We start from the raw sequence: 16,573 nt of genomic DNA on the forward strand, positions 1-16,573 counted from the left end.
GACATTTTTCCAGACACATCTTACCTCCAGATTACATATATTTTTCTGAGGCACAGAAATTCTCTTACCTTTCCACTCTTAAGAGTGTTTTTCTTCTGATTTTACTGTTAAATTCACAGTTTTGAATGAATCTAGGCTGTAGTATTTCATTGAAGACAAGATAGAAAGCAATAAAATAATGCTAAATTTTATCTATTTTGAAAATAGCTTTAAGGGCTCTTGACTCGTCAGGGTCTTTCCCCTCTAACTTGTCTTAGCCACAGCAACCTGAGCATGCTTCCAGAAGCATAGCTCTGTTCAGACCTCTCTGATGTTTAAATTTATTGTCTTCATTTTTTCTATACACAGAGTACATACACTAAAATGTTTTTGTGTAAGGTAGAGTTTGGCAACCTTTTTCATTAAAGGCCAGACAATAAATAAAAGTAGCCACAGACAGGGCGCCTGGGTGGCTCAGTTGGTTAAGCAACTGCCTTTGGCTCAGGTCATGATCCTGGAGTCCCTGGATCGAGTCCCGCATTGGGCTCCCTGCTCGGCAGGGAGCCTGCTTCTCCCTCTGACCCTCCCCCCTCCCATGTGTTCTCTCTCTCTCATTCTCTCTGTCTCAAATAAATAAATAAAATCTTTAAAAAAAAAAAAAAAAGTAGCCACAGACAGTGAGTAAACAAATGGGCATGGCGGGGTCCAGTAAAACTTTATTTAGGGGAACCGGGGTGGCTCAGTTGGTAGAGAATCTGATTCTTGATCTCAGGGTCATGAGTTCAAGTCTCACATTGGGTGTGGAGCCTACTTAAAAAAGAAAAAACAAAACCCCCACTTTATTTATAAAAACAGATGGTAGGTAGGATTCACCTAAAGTACTGTACATATTAGACTTTATCCAACTTTGCTTTGCTTTCTACTCTATCCTGTCATGCACTGAGTGCTCAACTGAAATTAAGTTTCTGTGTCCTTTAGGTGCTCCGTACATTCATTATTCTATGCTTCTGTTCCCTTGGGGTGGGGCACAGGGAAACTGTCATTTCTTCAAGCACATTTCCTATACAAAATGCCTTTATATCAACTTTAAAATAATATGTAGTCATACTATTTGTTAAGAGTATGATGACAATATTCCAGAGAAAGCATAATAAAATTCATGATTAAAACACAATGCTGATACTCTGATACTAGTACTACCATGAGACAGATAAAGAAGGGAGTCAAAAAGTTGTGCTTATTTTTTAAAATATGCTTACTCTTCTACTCATCTCGATAATTGATGTCATCCTTCTACCACCCCCCACCCTCAGGTAGAAGCTGGTTATGTCTTTTCTTCCTACAGTTTTCTTCCCTTCATCTGTCTTAATCTTAAAAGTGCTACCCATCTTTCAAGATGTAGTTTAAATACTCTTTCCTTTATTAATCCTGATCGCTCTGGCTAAGAGTAATTTCTCATTCTTTGAAATTCCCATTACACTCCATCACATCATTTTAATATTGATATCATGGTTATTTGTGATGTAGGAAAGACGTTAGGGTTTGAAGCCAACGACCAAGAAAGAATTTTTGAGATGTCTTTGGTGCAAAAGGTGGTTTTATTAAAGAACAGGGACAGGACCCTTGGCAGAAAGAGCTGCAGTGGGCTCATGAGGAGTGGCTGATTATGTACTTTCAGGTTGGGAGGGGGTTAGGGATAGCGTAAGTTTCTAACGAATTTTGGAAGCAAGGTTGGGAAAAGGTCATTTGTTACTGTTAATAAAACCTTAGTCATGAGACCCTTCAGATGTATATCGGTGGGTCATATGCTTGGGGGATGATTGCCACCACGTATCATGGGGGATAGAGATAAAGGAAGTTTCCCAAAGAATTTTTATATGTTAAAGTAGACTTACAGGATCGTGGGGGGTCAGGCTAAAATTGCCTTTTGCCCTTAGCAAAGTATTAACATCCAGGCAGCTGAGTTCCTAGAGGAATATTACTCTGCCCGTTTCAAGGACTTGTCAGTGGGCTGTAGGTAGTAAGGAAATTTGATAATTTTTCTTCTGCCTTTGTTTCCCACATTGATTTGTTTAAGTATCTTAGTTCAATAAGTAAAAGATATAACTAGAGTATCTCTCTTAATAGGCTCTGAGTATCCCAAGGATCGGTGCTTTGCAGAGAGTAAGCATTAAATAATTATATGATTAATAAATTTTAAAACTCTGTAAAAATGGATTTCTTCAATTGAAGCTCCCTTTATTTGATGAAGAAGTATTCACTCTGTAGAAAGATCAGGGCCAAAAGCAAACCTCTGGTTTAGTTACCTTTAAAAGATATCCTCAGGCACTTGCAGTCCAGTGTTATTGAACTTAAGTTGGTATTTTTGCTAGCCAAATTTGCTACATGTGAAACCCATTGGCCATTTGGGGATTGACAACTTTCCTACTGCTCCTTTCAAAGAACTTCCCAAGAAAACTGGGATAGATAATCTATGTGCCATATGTGCTGTTAAAATAAAGTTGGATATGCACTAATCAAGCGGTTTCCATGAGAAACACAAGGACTCAAAACTATGAAAAATCTTTTTAATTGTAGTACTTATGGTAGGCACTCCAAATAGCAAAATTACATTTCAAACTTTTTTATCTAAAAAAATAGTTTATACTAAAGCTTAAATATCTTGGAGCAGAAACACTATGACTGTTTAAATGTTATATAAAAAAGTTTGAAACAAGCAAAAAAAAAAGTTTTCTTTTTCATGTTGCCTACAAAATCTTTAAATTAGTGCTTAGCTTAAAAGAGCCTTTCTTTCTTTTCTTTTCTTTTCTTTATTATTATTTTTTAATTTTATTATGTTATGTTAGTCACCATACAATATATCATTAGTTTTTGATGTGGTGATCCACGATCCATTGTTTTCGTATAACACCCAGTGCTCCATGCAGTACGTGCCCTCCTTAATACCCATCACTGGGCTAACCATTCCCCCTTCCCCCTCCCCTCTAAAACCCTGTTTGTTTCTGAGTCTCATGGTTCATCTCTCCCTCCAATTTCCCACCCCCCATTTTTCCCTTCCTTCTCCTAGTGCCCTCCATGCTATTCCTTATGTTCCACAAATAAGTGAAACCACATGATAATTGACTTTCTCTGCTTGACTTATTTCACTTAGCATAATCTCCTCCAGTCCCACCATGTTGATGTAAAACTTGGGTATTCATCCTTTCTGATGGCTGAGTAATATTCCATTGTATATATGGACCACATCTTTTTTATCCATTCATCTGTTGAAAGGCATCTCGGCTCTTTCCACAGTTTGGCTATTGTGGACATTGCTGCTATGAACATTGGGGTGCATATGGCCCTTCTTTTCACTACATCTGTGTCTTTGGGGTAAATACCCAGGAGTGCAATTGCTGGGTCATAGGGTAGCTCTATTTTTAAATTTTTGAGGAACCTCCACACTGTTTTCCAAAGTGGCTGTACCAACTTGCATTCCCACCAACAGTGTAAGAGGGTTCCCCTTTCTCCACAACCTCTCTAAAATTTGTTGTTTCTTTCCCTGTCCATTTTTGCCATTCTAACTGGTGTAAGGTGGTATCTCAGTGTGGTTTTGATTTGGATTTCCCTGATGGCTAATGATGATGAACATTCTTTCATGTGTCTGTTAGCCATTTGTATGTCTTCTTCAGAGAAGTGTCTTTTCATATCTTCTGCCCACTTTTTGACTTGATTATTTGTTTTTTGGGTGTTGAGTTTGAGAAGTTCTTTATAGATCTTGGATACCAGCCCTTTTTCTGTAGTGTCCTTTGCAAATATCTTCTCCCATTCTGTGGGTTGCCTCTTTGTTTTGTTGACTGTTTCCTTTGCTGTGCAGAAGCTTTTTATCTTGATGAAGTCCCAAAAGTTCATTTTTGCTTTTGTTTCACTAGCTTTTGGAGATGTATCTTGAAAGAAGTTGCTGTGGCCAATGTCAAAGAGGTTACTGCCTATGTTCTCCTCTAGGATTTTGATGGATTCCTGTCTCACACTGAGGTCTTTCATCCACTTTGAGTTTATCTTTGTGAATGGTGTTAGAGAATGGTCGAATTTCATTCTTCTGCATGTGGCTGTCCAATTTTCCCAGCACCATTTATTGAAGAGACTTTTTTCCATCAAATATTTTTTCCTGCTTTGTCAAAGATTATTTGACCATAGAGTTGAGGGTCCATATCGGGGTTCTCTATTCTGTTCCACTGGTCTATATGTCTGTTTTTGTGCCAGTACCATGCTGTCTTGGTGATCACTGCTTTGTAATATAGCTTGAAATTGGGCAACGTGATGCCCCCAAGCTTTGTTTTTCTTTTTCAACATTTCCTTGGCGATTCGGGGTCTTTTCTGATTCCATACAAATTTTAGGATTGTTTGTTCCAGCACTTTGAAAAATGTCATTGGAATTTTGATCAGGATGGCATTGAAGGTATAGATTGCTCTGGGTAGCATAGACATTTTAAAAATGTTTATTCTTTCGATCCATGAGCATGGAATATTTTTCCATCTTTTTGTGTCTTCTTCAATTTCTTTCATGAGTGTTTTGTAGTTCCTAGAGTATAGATCCTTTACCTCTTTGGTTAGGTTTATTCCAAGGTATCTTATGGTTTTTGGTGCTATTGTAAATGGAATCGTTTCTCTAATTTCTCTTTCTACAGTTGCGTTGTTAGTGTATAAGCAAGCAACTGATTTTTGTGCATTGATTTTGTATCCTGCCACATTACTGAATGGCTGGATGAGTTCTAGTAATTTGGGGGTGGAGTCTTTTGGGTTTTCCACATAAAGTATCATGTCGTCTGTGAAAAGAGAGAGTTTGACTTCTTCTTTGCCAATTTGAATATCTTTTATTTCTTTTTGTTGTCTGATTGCTGTTGCTAGGACTTCTAGTACTATGTTGAACAATAGTGGTGAGAGTGGGCATCCTTGATGTGTTCCTGATCTTAAGGGAAAGGCTCTCAGCTTTTCCCCATTGAGGATGATATTCACTGTGGGTTTTTCATAGATGGATTTTATGAACTTGAGGAATGTTCCCTCTATCCCTATACTCTGAAGAGTTTTAATCAGGAAAGGATGTTGTATATTGTCAAATGCTTTTTTCTGCATCAATTGAGAGGACCATATGGTTCTTCTCCCTCCTCTTATTAATGTGGTCTATCACATTGATTGATTTGCGAATGTTGAACCACCCTTGCATCCCGGGGATAAATCCCACTTGGTCGTGGTGGATGATCCTTTTAATGTATTGTTGGATCCCATCAGCTGGGATTTTGTTGAGGATTTTGGAATCCATATTCATCAGGGATATTGGTCTGAAATTCTCCTTTTTGATGGGGTCTTTGCCTGGTTGGGGATTAAGGTAATGCCGGCCTCATAGAATGAGTTTGGAAGTTTTCCTTCTGTTTCTATTTTTTGAAACAGCTTCAGTAGAATAGGTATTATTTCTTCTTTGAATGCTTGGTAGAACTCCCCAGGGAATCCATCAGGCCCTGGACTCTTGTTTTTTGGGAGGTTTTTGATCACTGCTTCAATCTCGTTACTGGTTATTGGCCTATTCAGGTTGTCAATTTCTTCCTGTTTCAGTGTTGGCAGCTTATAGGTTTCCAGGAAGGCCTCCATTTCACCCAGATTGCTCAGTTTATTGGCATATGGTTGTTGATAATAATTTCTAATAATTGTTTCTATTTCCTTGGTGTTAGTCATGATCTCTCCCCTTTCATTCATAATTTTATTAATTTGGGTCCTTTCTCTTTTCTTTTGGGTAAGTCTGGCCAGTGGTTTATCTATCATATTAATTCTTTCAAAGAACCAACTTCTAGTTTCGTTGATCGGATCTACTGTGTTTCTGGTTTCTAATTCATTGATTTCTGCTCTAATTTTAATGATTTCTCTTCTAATGCATGGCTTAGGTGTCATTTGTTGCTTTTTCTCTAGTTCTTTAAGGTGTAGAGTTAGTTGGTGAATTCAGGATTTTTCTATTTTTTTGAGTGAGGCTTGGATGGCTATGTATTTCTCCCTTAGGGCCGCCTTTGCAGTATCTCGTAGGTTTTGGACCTATGTGTTTTCGTTCTCATGATTTCCATGAATTGTTTAAGTTCTTCTTTGATTTCCTGGTTGACCCATTCTTGAGCAGAGTGGTCTTTAGCTTCCAAGTGTTTGAATTTCTGCCAAATTTTTTCTTGTGATTGAGTTCCAGTTTTAAAGCATTGTGGTCTGAGAATATGCAGGGGATAATCTCAATCTTTTGGTATCCGTTGAGACCTGATTTGTGACCCAGTATATGGTCTATTCTGGAGAAAGTTCCATGTGTGCTTGAGAAGAATGAGTATTCTGTTGTTTTAGGGTGGAGTGTTCTGTATATATCTATGAGGTCCATCTGGTCCAATGTATCATTCCAAGCTCTTGTTTCCTTGTTGATTTTCTGCTTAGATGATCTGTCCATTACTGAGAGTGGAGTATTGAAGTCTCCTACAATTAACATATTGTTATCAATATGACTCTTTATTTTGGTTAACAGTTGGCTTATGTAGATGGCTGCTCCCATGTTGAGGGCATAGATATTTACAATTTTTAGATCTTCTTGTTGGATAGACCCTTTAAGAATGATATAGTGTTCTTCTGTGTCTCTACTTACAGACTTTAGTTTAAAATCTAATTTGTCTGATATAAGAATTGCTACCCCAGCTTTCTTTTGAGGTCCGCTGGCATGGAAGATGGATCTCCATCCCTTCACTTTCAGTCTGGATGTATCTTTAGGTTCAAAATGAGTCTCTTGTAGGCAGCATATGGATGGGTCCTGTCTTTTTATCCAATCTGCAACCCTGTGCTGTTTTATGGGAGTGTTTAGCCCATTCATGTTGAGAATGATTATTGAAAGATATTAAAAGAGCCTTTCTAAAAAATTTTTTTTGCTTTATGAAAATGGTGGAGACAAAGGTATAGGATGCCTCTCTTCCATGATGGATTGCAGGCAAGAAAACAAGGACAAACTTGAATTCTCTCAGCTGAACGGATTAGCTAAGAATGTCGCTCTTTAGACATTGTCCTTAGATACAACTCCCAGGATCATCCTGTCCTTTTTATTTGTTTGTTTCTTTTCAGGAAGGTGATAGATATGGAAGAATTAAGATTGAGTACTGTTAATTTTTAATGCAACCAGCATCACAACCAGCTGGTTGACAACCGGCGATGTTGATCAAAAAGACAAAGTTGATAGAAGCATCTTAAAAACTATAAATTGTTATCCACATTTGTTTCTATTGTTATTTATCAAGTTTTATATTACTATAACACATCATAAAATAAATATTACAAAGATAATTTAAACTCTTCTAAGCTATTTTATATTGTACCCTCTTAAAAGTAGGAGTAAATATGCAACTTGTTTGTTTAAAGTAATCTGGGAGAAGCAGATTGAAAGATTACCTATGTCCTTTGCAATTTTAATCATTCCTAGCTGTAACTTGTTTCATCTCCCTTCTGAGTTGTCTGTTTCTATCTACAGTCACTCCCATTCTTTGAATTTGTTATTTAAAATTCCTACTTCTGTGTCCATAAGTAGCTAAAAAGATTTATACTTGTCTTGCAAGATTCTCAAAGAAGTAGATTGGATCTTCTTCTTCTTTTAAAATCTAATTTCTCTTTTTCCTCCAGAGTCCGAGGAATGATATCGAGGAGAGGAATGATATCAAATAAGTGCAATGGATAATTTAAAAATTCACAATTTCTTATCTCTTTTCTTCCATTTATAACCTTTTACTGTAATTATAAATGGCAGCAAAATGACTAACTTAAGTTTCACAAAGATTATAGAATGTTAGAAATTGTGGATGTCTTTGAAAACAGAATCTGATGTAGCTACTTTAAATGAAACGGACTTATTAAGGAATACAAGTAGCTCATAGAGTCATTTGGATTGTTGAAGGAGAGTGAAGACCAAGCATTCAGGAGCAACTCCCCCAGAACAGTCCAGCACTGGGCTGCAAGGGAGCTACCTGCCCAGCTCTGTGGAGATCAGGGAGGAGGTGAGCCCGGGAACCACCTCATGAGCCCCAGATGCTGCCTCCTGGGCACAACCTCTGTTATGACCTGCACCAGCAAAAGGGACACTCCCTGCCCTGCCTCTCTCCTCCTGTAACTTGGTTCTGATTCAGAGTCTGGCATGAGCATACGCAGGTGGAATCTAAACCATGACGAAACCTGCCTACAGGGCAGTTTGGGAAATGCCCATTTTAAGCTTTTGCTAGAATGCGGAAGGACTGTTTAGAGGGGAGTTAGATCAGTGTTGAGTGAGTGCATTCATGGTGTCCTCCATTCCAATCTTCTTTTTTCTTTGATTCTCACCTCTCCCCCAGGTGGGAGGCGATAAACAGCAAAATGACTCCAATTTGAAATTTGGAATATGAATCAAGTTGTGTCAAGATGCCTCAAGGACTTATGAGAATAACTATTTTCCCAATTTCTTCTTTGTAACTTCCTTATCTGATGGTGAAAAATGTACCTTCCTTTTTCTCTATTTATTGAATTTGTCAATCCTTTTGTATGTAATTACTTTCTTGTCACCATTGCTCCCTGCCCCCCAACACTGATTCCTTCATCCTACAGGAGTTCTGACATTATCACCACTCAGACTCTGACACTCTGAACCTGGCTGTTTCATTGCCTGGGCACTTCCTACACCCATCTGAGCTCTGATACCCTAAGGGGTGACCCTTGCAAAAAAAGTCCTCCATATATTACTTGGGTTTCAGTACCCCCCACCGGGCTGCTCCCTGTTCGGAAGCTCTCCTTGACTCTTGCTTGGGTTCAGCCCCACACAGGCTGACAGCCTTGTGCCGAATTCCTCTTCACACGGCTGGTTCTTATACCCTGCACTCTGCCGCCAGCTGCCTTCCTGCTCCACTCACGCTCCAACATTCCAGACAGCTTTTCTCCAGTGTAGACTCTCTCCTCTCCCTGTTCATGCTTGGACACCCTGAACCAGGGTGACACCCATGCACAAATCCATGCTTGGGCTCCAGCTACTCCACAATGAGCATCCCCCTCGTACAGATGTTCTTCTCCCTTCACTTAGGCTCAGAAACCTCAGAATGGTCTGGGCCACCTCTACACACACACACACACACACACAACCTCCTCACCTGGGCCATTCTTTGACTCCTCGTGTTTGGCCACTTCCATCCCATGTGGACATTTCTCTCACCCTTCTTGGGCTCCAGTACCCCATGCCAGGCGGCCCCTCCCTGTAGCAGAGGGATGGTCCTCAATCGGCTTGGCCTCTGACATCCTACTCTGAACTACTATAGCTCCTGTCCACCCTGACACCATTTGCTTGCACCCATCTAATGGCTTTTGGCCTGAATGGTTCTGTAAGGGAGTGGAAAGAAGAGATAGAATTTGACACCTGGAACATGATGTCAGGGAAAGGGGGGTACAAATGAGGTAGGACTCAAAGGTATAGTTGTGTATGTGGGGACACAGTGACTATCATGGTTTCTCTGGAGCATAGAATATGTGGGGGTCTTGTTCGAGGTGTGGATATAGAGCTGATCTGTGCTGCTATGGTGGAGGGCCTTAAATCATTAGGAAATGATCCCTCATTGGCAGTTGTTAGGTAGGTGATTATTGTGATTGACTTTACACTTGGGAAAATGGATTACACTGAAGTGTGTGGAAGTGGGAAGACGGAATACTACTAGAAAAATTCCACTGAGCGTTGAGAAACTGATCTGGAGAAGAAGGGAGGCAGTTACATGACTTTCATTCCAGGACACTGGTCTGAGCTGACCTAGTTTGTGAAGGTTTGACATTGCACATGAGATAAGACTTTTATCAACCCAGCTGCCAGGTAGCTTGGCTTTTTGTGGATATTCTGGATGCTGTGGCTGCAACACCTGGATTCCTCCTCGGGGACTGAGGCCCTCGTTCCCCACAGCCAGGAGCTGGGCTGCTGATAGCTCCTAGCCCAGTTCTTTCTTCTAATTGCCCTCAGCCAAAGGAAGCTGCTTTGCCCAAGGATATGCTTCCTCTGTAGGGGCAGCCCACATTTAATGACTGGTCCCTGAGGGGACACAAAACACTGGCCCCGTTGCCTCACTCAATTCAGGACCACTGGAAAGGACCATCCCAGCTCCAGAGCTACTTTTGGGGTTGGCTGAGGCTTCCTTTGCAACTGTGCCATGGTTCAGCTTTCCCTCTGACCATTCCTACCTGCTTCTGTTGCCCTCCAGGTTTTGCTTCTGAGGGAGCATGCTCCAGTATACCTCCTGCATGCGAATCTCAGAGTCTCAGGTCTGCTTCTGGGAAACTGGATTTAAAACACATTTAATCCCAAATGCAGACCCTGTTGTCATGCATAGAGATGTTAATTTAGTAGCAATCACACTTCCCAAAAGCGGTTACTTCACTCTCAGGAACTATTTCAGGTACTGGGGAAATCTACTGTAATGACTGTACTCAATACAAGTTAAATAAGCTTTGTCACCTATTGGTATGAAGATTTATTTTCTTCCTCTGAATCACTCTAGATATCATATAATGAATCACTCCACATGTAATGTGGATATGAATCACTTCCAGTGTGGTACTTAACTTCCAGGAGAGTCATATTTGTCATTGTGGATGTCATACAAAGATATTTACTGAAAACAATATAGATAATGTGATTTTTAACACATAAAGGATATGTTTATTTTATTTTTCTGTTTATTGTTGTCGCCTTTGTGCCCCTTCTGTTAGTTGTTTGTGGGGGAGGGGGGAGTTAGAAGTAACTTGATGATAGGATATTGGAAAAGTGAACTCCTGAGAGCAGGGAATAAGATTTGTGCTTAGAACAGCAATAGATACATAGTAGGTATCAAGAAACATTAGATAAATGAAAGTCAGTAAATTAAAAAAAAATTAGAAAATAAATAAATAAAATCTAATATGACTTCCATAGGAGCTCTGCAGGTAAAAGAGGTAGACAATGATAGTGAACACTTTTAGTTATCAGGTGTCAATTTCAAGCAATTCGAACTGCATGAAACGGAGTTTAAAATGTTTTTGGATTTATTAGCCTATTTTATGTAACAGTGATCAATTCTAATATTGAATTAGAAGTTTGGTTTGGTACAAAGAGTCATTTTCAAAGAATAGAGGCTTGCATGTATTGTGAAGCAAAATACTTCAGCAGAAGTCCAGATGATTTGGTAAAAGAAAAGCACTTTAGATTTGTTTCTCTAATTCACTCTAACTTCTCTCTCTCTGCTCAGACATCTGCATTCCCTACCCCATTCTTTATTTACAAGTGAAAGTTACACAGGGTTCCAGCATGTCTACTGAGGTGCAAAAGTCAGTTTGAAACCTTACCTGGCTAGTGTTCAGTTGACACAATGCCGAAGGCCTCTCACCTGAGACAGGGGAACAGAAAGGGGTACTGTCAACACTGTTCCTGCTTATGCCTTGGTGAAATTCCCAAACCTGCTCTTGCTTTCCCTGTCCCTCACTATTACTTGGGAATAGGATGGCCAACAGCCTCCTTCGCCATGGACCATCCCAGGGACTGCTCCAGTTCTAGCGCTGAAAGTCCTGTCTCTGTGGATACCCCTCAGTCTGGGGCAAATCTGGACAGTTGGTTGCCTCCATAATTAATGACCTTCCCCTAATTTTTGCTAGGTAAAAGAGATTTGATTAATTATTTGTCTCTGCAAGGTGAGGCCACTTCCCTGCTTCATAATAGATCTTCCATGAGCAGATTTCCAGAAATGGACTCAATTAATTATCCAGACAAACAAATAAACAAAAGAATGTAATGTGCTTTAGTGTGTCAATCAGCTCAGCTGGTCTTGTAGTCAGGACAGAAGAACTGAGTAGGAAGACACCAGGAGGGCCTGGGAATTTTGAGGAAGAACAAGTTTTAAGTTCAAGATATTTTGCTTTAGTTTAGGGTCTGAGAAGATGAGCAGGCAATGATTTCAAGAAGCCAAGGGAGGTGGGAATGCAAACTGGTGCACCCACTTGGGAAAACAGTATGGAGGTTTCTCAAAAGTTAAAAATAGAACTATCCTACAACCCAGCAATTGCACTACTAGGTATTTACCCAAAGGATACAAAAATACTGATTCGAAGGGGCACATGCATCCCGATGTTTATAGCAGCATTATCAAAAGTAGCCAAATTGTGGAATGGGGCCCAAATGTCTATTGACTGATGAATGGATAAAGAAGATGTGGTGTGTGTGTGTGTGTGTGTGTGTGTATGGAATATATATGGAATGGAATATTACTCAGCCATCAAAAAGAATGAAATCTTGCCATTTGCAAGGACATGGATGGAACAAGGGTATATTATACTAAGAGAAATAAGTCAGTCAGAGAAAGACAAATACCATATGATTTCACTCATATTTGGAATTTAGGAAACAAAACAGATTAATATGGGGAAGGGGGAGAGAAAAAAGAGAGTGAGGCAAACCATAAGAGACTCTTAACTACAGAGAACAAACTGGGGGTTGATGGAGGGAGGTGGGTGGGGGACGGGCTAAATGCAGTGGGCATTAAGGAGGGCACTTGTTGTGATGAGCACTGGGTGTTATATGTAAGTGATGAATCACTAAATTCTACTCCTGAAACCTATATTACACTATATGTTAATTAACTAGAATTTAAATAAATACTTGAAACAACAACAACAAAAAGAAGCTAGGAGAAAAGAAAGCCAATAAATGTGAAATTAGAATACTTCATCATGAGGCTAGAGTACGTGGTGAGCCTCCTGCCTCATATTTCTTCATCTTCTGTCCCCCTTTTAAACTAGTTACTACTTTCTGACAGATTTCCCCCAGATTTTATTCAGTCATGTACTGATATGGTATTAATTGCTAAGGTATATTGTATCCTTGATTTGTCTTGATTAAAAGTAAAGTTGAAAATGGAGACCAGTTTTAACCAACACTAAATAATAAAAACCTTGACAAGAAACTTTAACAGGCTGCTGATACAAGTTTGCTGAAGATGTCAGCCTGTTTCAGCTTCGTTGTGGGAAGGCAAAGTGATTAGTGTGTCCACAGTGGGGCCCAAATGTGAAAGAAGAGGAGGTATAGCACATCCCCGGAGAACCAATGGCTACAGAGGAATCAAAATTTCGGAACCTCAAGAAAAGATGAAGCCAAAGAGGACAGATTCAGGATGCTTTGAATATATTCATCCCTTTCCTTAGACTTTCTTCTAGAGCTCAATTATTTGAAATTTCTAACAAAAGTATGTTATCTTCCATTCTGTCAGCCAACCACTTGTCCTATCAGTACCCTCTCTACCCCATCAGGTAAGAAGCGGATGGTACTGGAATTTCCATCACCAAGTGGCAGATATTTCCAAACTGGGGGTCTGAGTTTATTAAAGCTTTCATCCATTCATATCCCTCAGTTTAGCTGCTATAGGGGTGATGGTCCAAGGTACCATTTTATTGTGCCCCGATATTATAATAGCCTCCTGACTGGTCTCCTTGCTTTCATTCTTGCTGCTTCCAAATCCATTGTGTCATATCAGCTAGAATGATCTTTGAAAAGCAGAGATCATAATACTTTATCCTCTATCCCACTGCATGGGTTAAAACCCTCTAATGGACTCCCATCGCACTTAATATAAAATATCCGAATTGTTTGTCACAGTCTACAAAGCACCACATAATCTGGCCCCTGCCTGCCTTTCTTACTTCATCTTACCCACAAAGTTCTAGTCATTCTGCTTTTCTTTCCTTTTTCTTAAACGTGCTAAGCCAATCCCTATGGTGAACTGCAAAAGCTAGGAACGTTTCGTCTTTTGGTTCTTGGAATAGCTGGTTGCCTTTTGTTAGTCACCTAGTCAGTCATTCTCTATCATATTACCATATTTTAACTCTCTGCAAACCACCTGCTAATATGGATATTTACTTATTTATCTTGGTCTGGTTTTCCTCCTCAACCAGACTGCAAGCTTCATGAAAGCCAGGGCTTGTCATCTTGTTCTGAACAGTGCCTAATAGATAATTGGTACTCAGTAAATCTTTGTTAAAGTGACTGGTTTCTATTCCCAAAGAGCTTACAAATTTGGTTGTACACGGAAGATAATGTAAATGAAAAGTTCAATACACATGACAACAAACAGTAGAGATGCTAAAAGGCAATATGTGATTCAGCACTCTATGAATTTTTTCTCATAAAGCATCGACTTAGATAAAATATAAAGGAGGAGGGGACACCTCATATTCCCGTCAGTGAGACTGCAAGTTCTGAAAGCCAGTTTCAACAGGGGGAAGGCCGAAGTCACAGGTGGAGGTGATGGGCAGGAGAGAGGCAGAACGCACGCAGAATGAGTAAGCGGAGAATGTGAATGAACTCAAACTCCAGCTCCAGCCCAGGTTTGGCAAGGACGGCCTAGCTTGTTGCAAGATGAAATTTTTAATTATCTGGAATTTGGGGTAGATGACAGTTGGATGGAATATTTTGAGGAACAACTTTCCAGTCCTAAAGAGTTCTGCCAAGGGCCTGGACTCCACCCTCCCCCTCCCCCGCCCCGCTTGGGCTCTGTGAGACGAAGCTTCAGAGTAGGTTTAAACGAAGAGGAAGTCGCCTTACTTAGGTAGCCCCGAGGCAAGTACAGCGGCGCGAGCGCCGCGGCCGTGGGGGTGGGGCGGAGTGGGGAGGCCACCGCGTCCCTGGGAATCCTAGTCCCGGTCTCAGCCACAGAGTGCCTTTGCACACCGCGGCTGAAATAGGCCGGGCCTGCAGGCTACACGGGTCTGTTTAGTTTTAGGGGACATTTGTTGTTCTGAACTCCTTTTCCCCTTCAGAAATCTGGCAAGCGTTAGTCTTGCTCCACTCCGCACGAACCCACAAGTGTGCGTGTGCGGCTTCAGCTCAGGCCCCGCCCTCAGACGCACACTGACACACACACAGACCCGGCCAGATCTTGCTCTTGGCCTTGATTGAAGCGGCTTCTCTGGAGCCGCTCACCCCAGGGCCCGCTCAGCCTCCACCCTAAAGGGGACCGCCCGGCTGCACTGCGCCAGAGCGGAGCCCCAGGAAGAAAGTTTGGAGCGCCGAGGCGAGGTGTGGGCCGCGGGATAAGGGAACCGGCGGACGGGGATCTTCGCTCCAAGTTTGTGCGGCCGTCCTCGCGTCCCGGGGGCGCCTGCCCCGCCGCGCACTGCAGCCGCGGGACTTCAGCGCCCCGGGCGGAATGGGACTGCCGCTCGGGTTCCGCGGCCGGTGCTAGAGGCTCGGCCAGAAGCCGAGGGGGAACTTCTCTGGAGCGCTGTCGCCGTGGGCCCTCCTTGGCTGCAGGAACTCTCCGGAATCCGGAGGGGGAGGACTGGATCGCTCTTCCACTGGGATTCGTCAAGAGTTCCGGCGGCAGCTGCGGCGGTTGCGGTGTCTCCCTTTGTCCTCCTAGGACCTCCCTCCCTTCCTTTTTCCCTCCCTCTGTCGGTTAGTGGGTCCTGCTGCCCCGGGCGCCGGCCCCCCCATCAGCTCGCTGTCCCCTACCCCGGGGTGCGTCCCTGGTAACTCCTACCACTTCAGCGTCCCCGCCGAGTCGAGCCGAGGGGGCTGCGAGCAGGAGGCAGCCGCAGGCCCCTGGCCGCAGGATGGTGGCGGGGCTCTCTCGGGCCCGCAGTCCCGGGAGCTGGCTGGTCCCCGGGCTGTGGCTGCTGGTGCTCAGCGGTCCTGGGGGGCCGGTGAGCGCCCAGGAGCAGCCCTCCTGCAGAGGAGCCTTTGATCTCTACTTCGTCCTGGACAAGTGAGTGCCGGAGGGAGGTCCAGGGTCTTCTGGTGGGTGGCATTGGATGAGCTGTGGCTGGGGAGACGGAGATGCGTGTGCGCCCTGGGGAGGGGTGCTAGAAAGCCGGCGACGGGTGCTTTGTGCTATGCCCGTCCGAAGGGCAAGCGCTTTCTTATCTGTGCTGGCTGGGTGGTGATCGGAGGAGCCCCGAGCTGCTGGGCTCTCTGGGAGGTGGGGTGGTCACTGTTTGCCAGTCCTGGGGCCTCTTGGGAAATGGGAGAGTGTCTGTTTGGAGTAGCTGTCTGCATCCCTGTTTCTCGGCCCCCTCTGGCTTCGCCCCCTCAACTGGCTAAAGTTTGCCGGGTCTGGTCCAGATCACAGCGCTTTCGTTGTAGCCAGGAAAACCCCAGGGTCAAAGTACTCAGGGTGGTTTGCATTTCCTGTGAAGGAGGGTTGTGTTTATTTTGAAGAGGCGGGATCCTACTCCAAACAACTGGGCAGGTGGTCCCTGAAGATGGGTTGGCTTCCCTGATTCTTTTAGCGCCTAAGTTTCAGCTGCCGATACTATTACTTTGCTTGAAGTAGAGGCCGGGTTACCCCCCACGTAAATGTTTTGTTTTTGGTTTGTTTCTCATCAGTTCAATTTCATTTTACAGGTCTGGGAGTGTGGCAAATAATTGGATTGAAATTTACAATTTTGTCCAGCAACTTACCGAGAGATTTGTGAGGTATTTCTCCTACTTTACTTTTCCAGGCAGGGGAGTTTGAGGTGGAGGGAAGTAGACTGAAGTGTAAGATATTCCTTTTTTGAAACCTTTCGCAGGGAAAGCCTCTCATGAAATGTTGATTTT

At 42.4% G+C, this 16,573-nt stretch overlaps 1 protein-coding gene across 2 annotated transcripts in view; it reads left to right on the forward strand.

Moving 5' to 3' along the window:
- The first annotated feature begins 14,641 nt into the window (after positions 1–14,641).
- Positions 14,642–16,573, forward strand: part of ANTXR2 (ANTXR cell adhesion molecule 2) — a 155,982-nt gene continuing 154,050 nt past the window's right edge. The window contains exons 1-2 of one of the 2 annotated variants that reach the window (XM_035004700.1): positions 14,642–15,740; positions 16,379–16,450. In XM_035004700.1, coding sequence (XP_034860591.1) covers positions 15,589–15,740; positions 16,379–16,450 — 224 coding nt within the window. In that variant the 5' untranslated portion in view covers positions 14,642–15,588. The remainder of the gene's footprint in view (positions 15,741–16,378; positions 16,451–16,573) is intronic. The other variant, XM_035004701.1, reaches the window with a different exon arrangement.

This window comes from Mirounga leonina, unplaced genomic scaffold (assembly GCF_011800145.1).
Source record: "Mirounga leonina isolate KUSES-001 unplaced genomic scaffold, KU_Mleo_1.0 Mir_129, whole genome shotgun sequence".
Lineage (NCBI taxonomy): Eukaryota > Metazoa > Chordata > Mammalia > Carnivora > Phocidae > Mirounga > Mirounga leonina.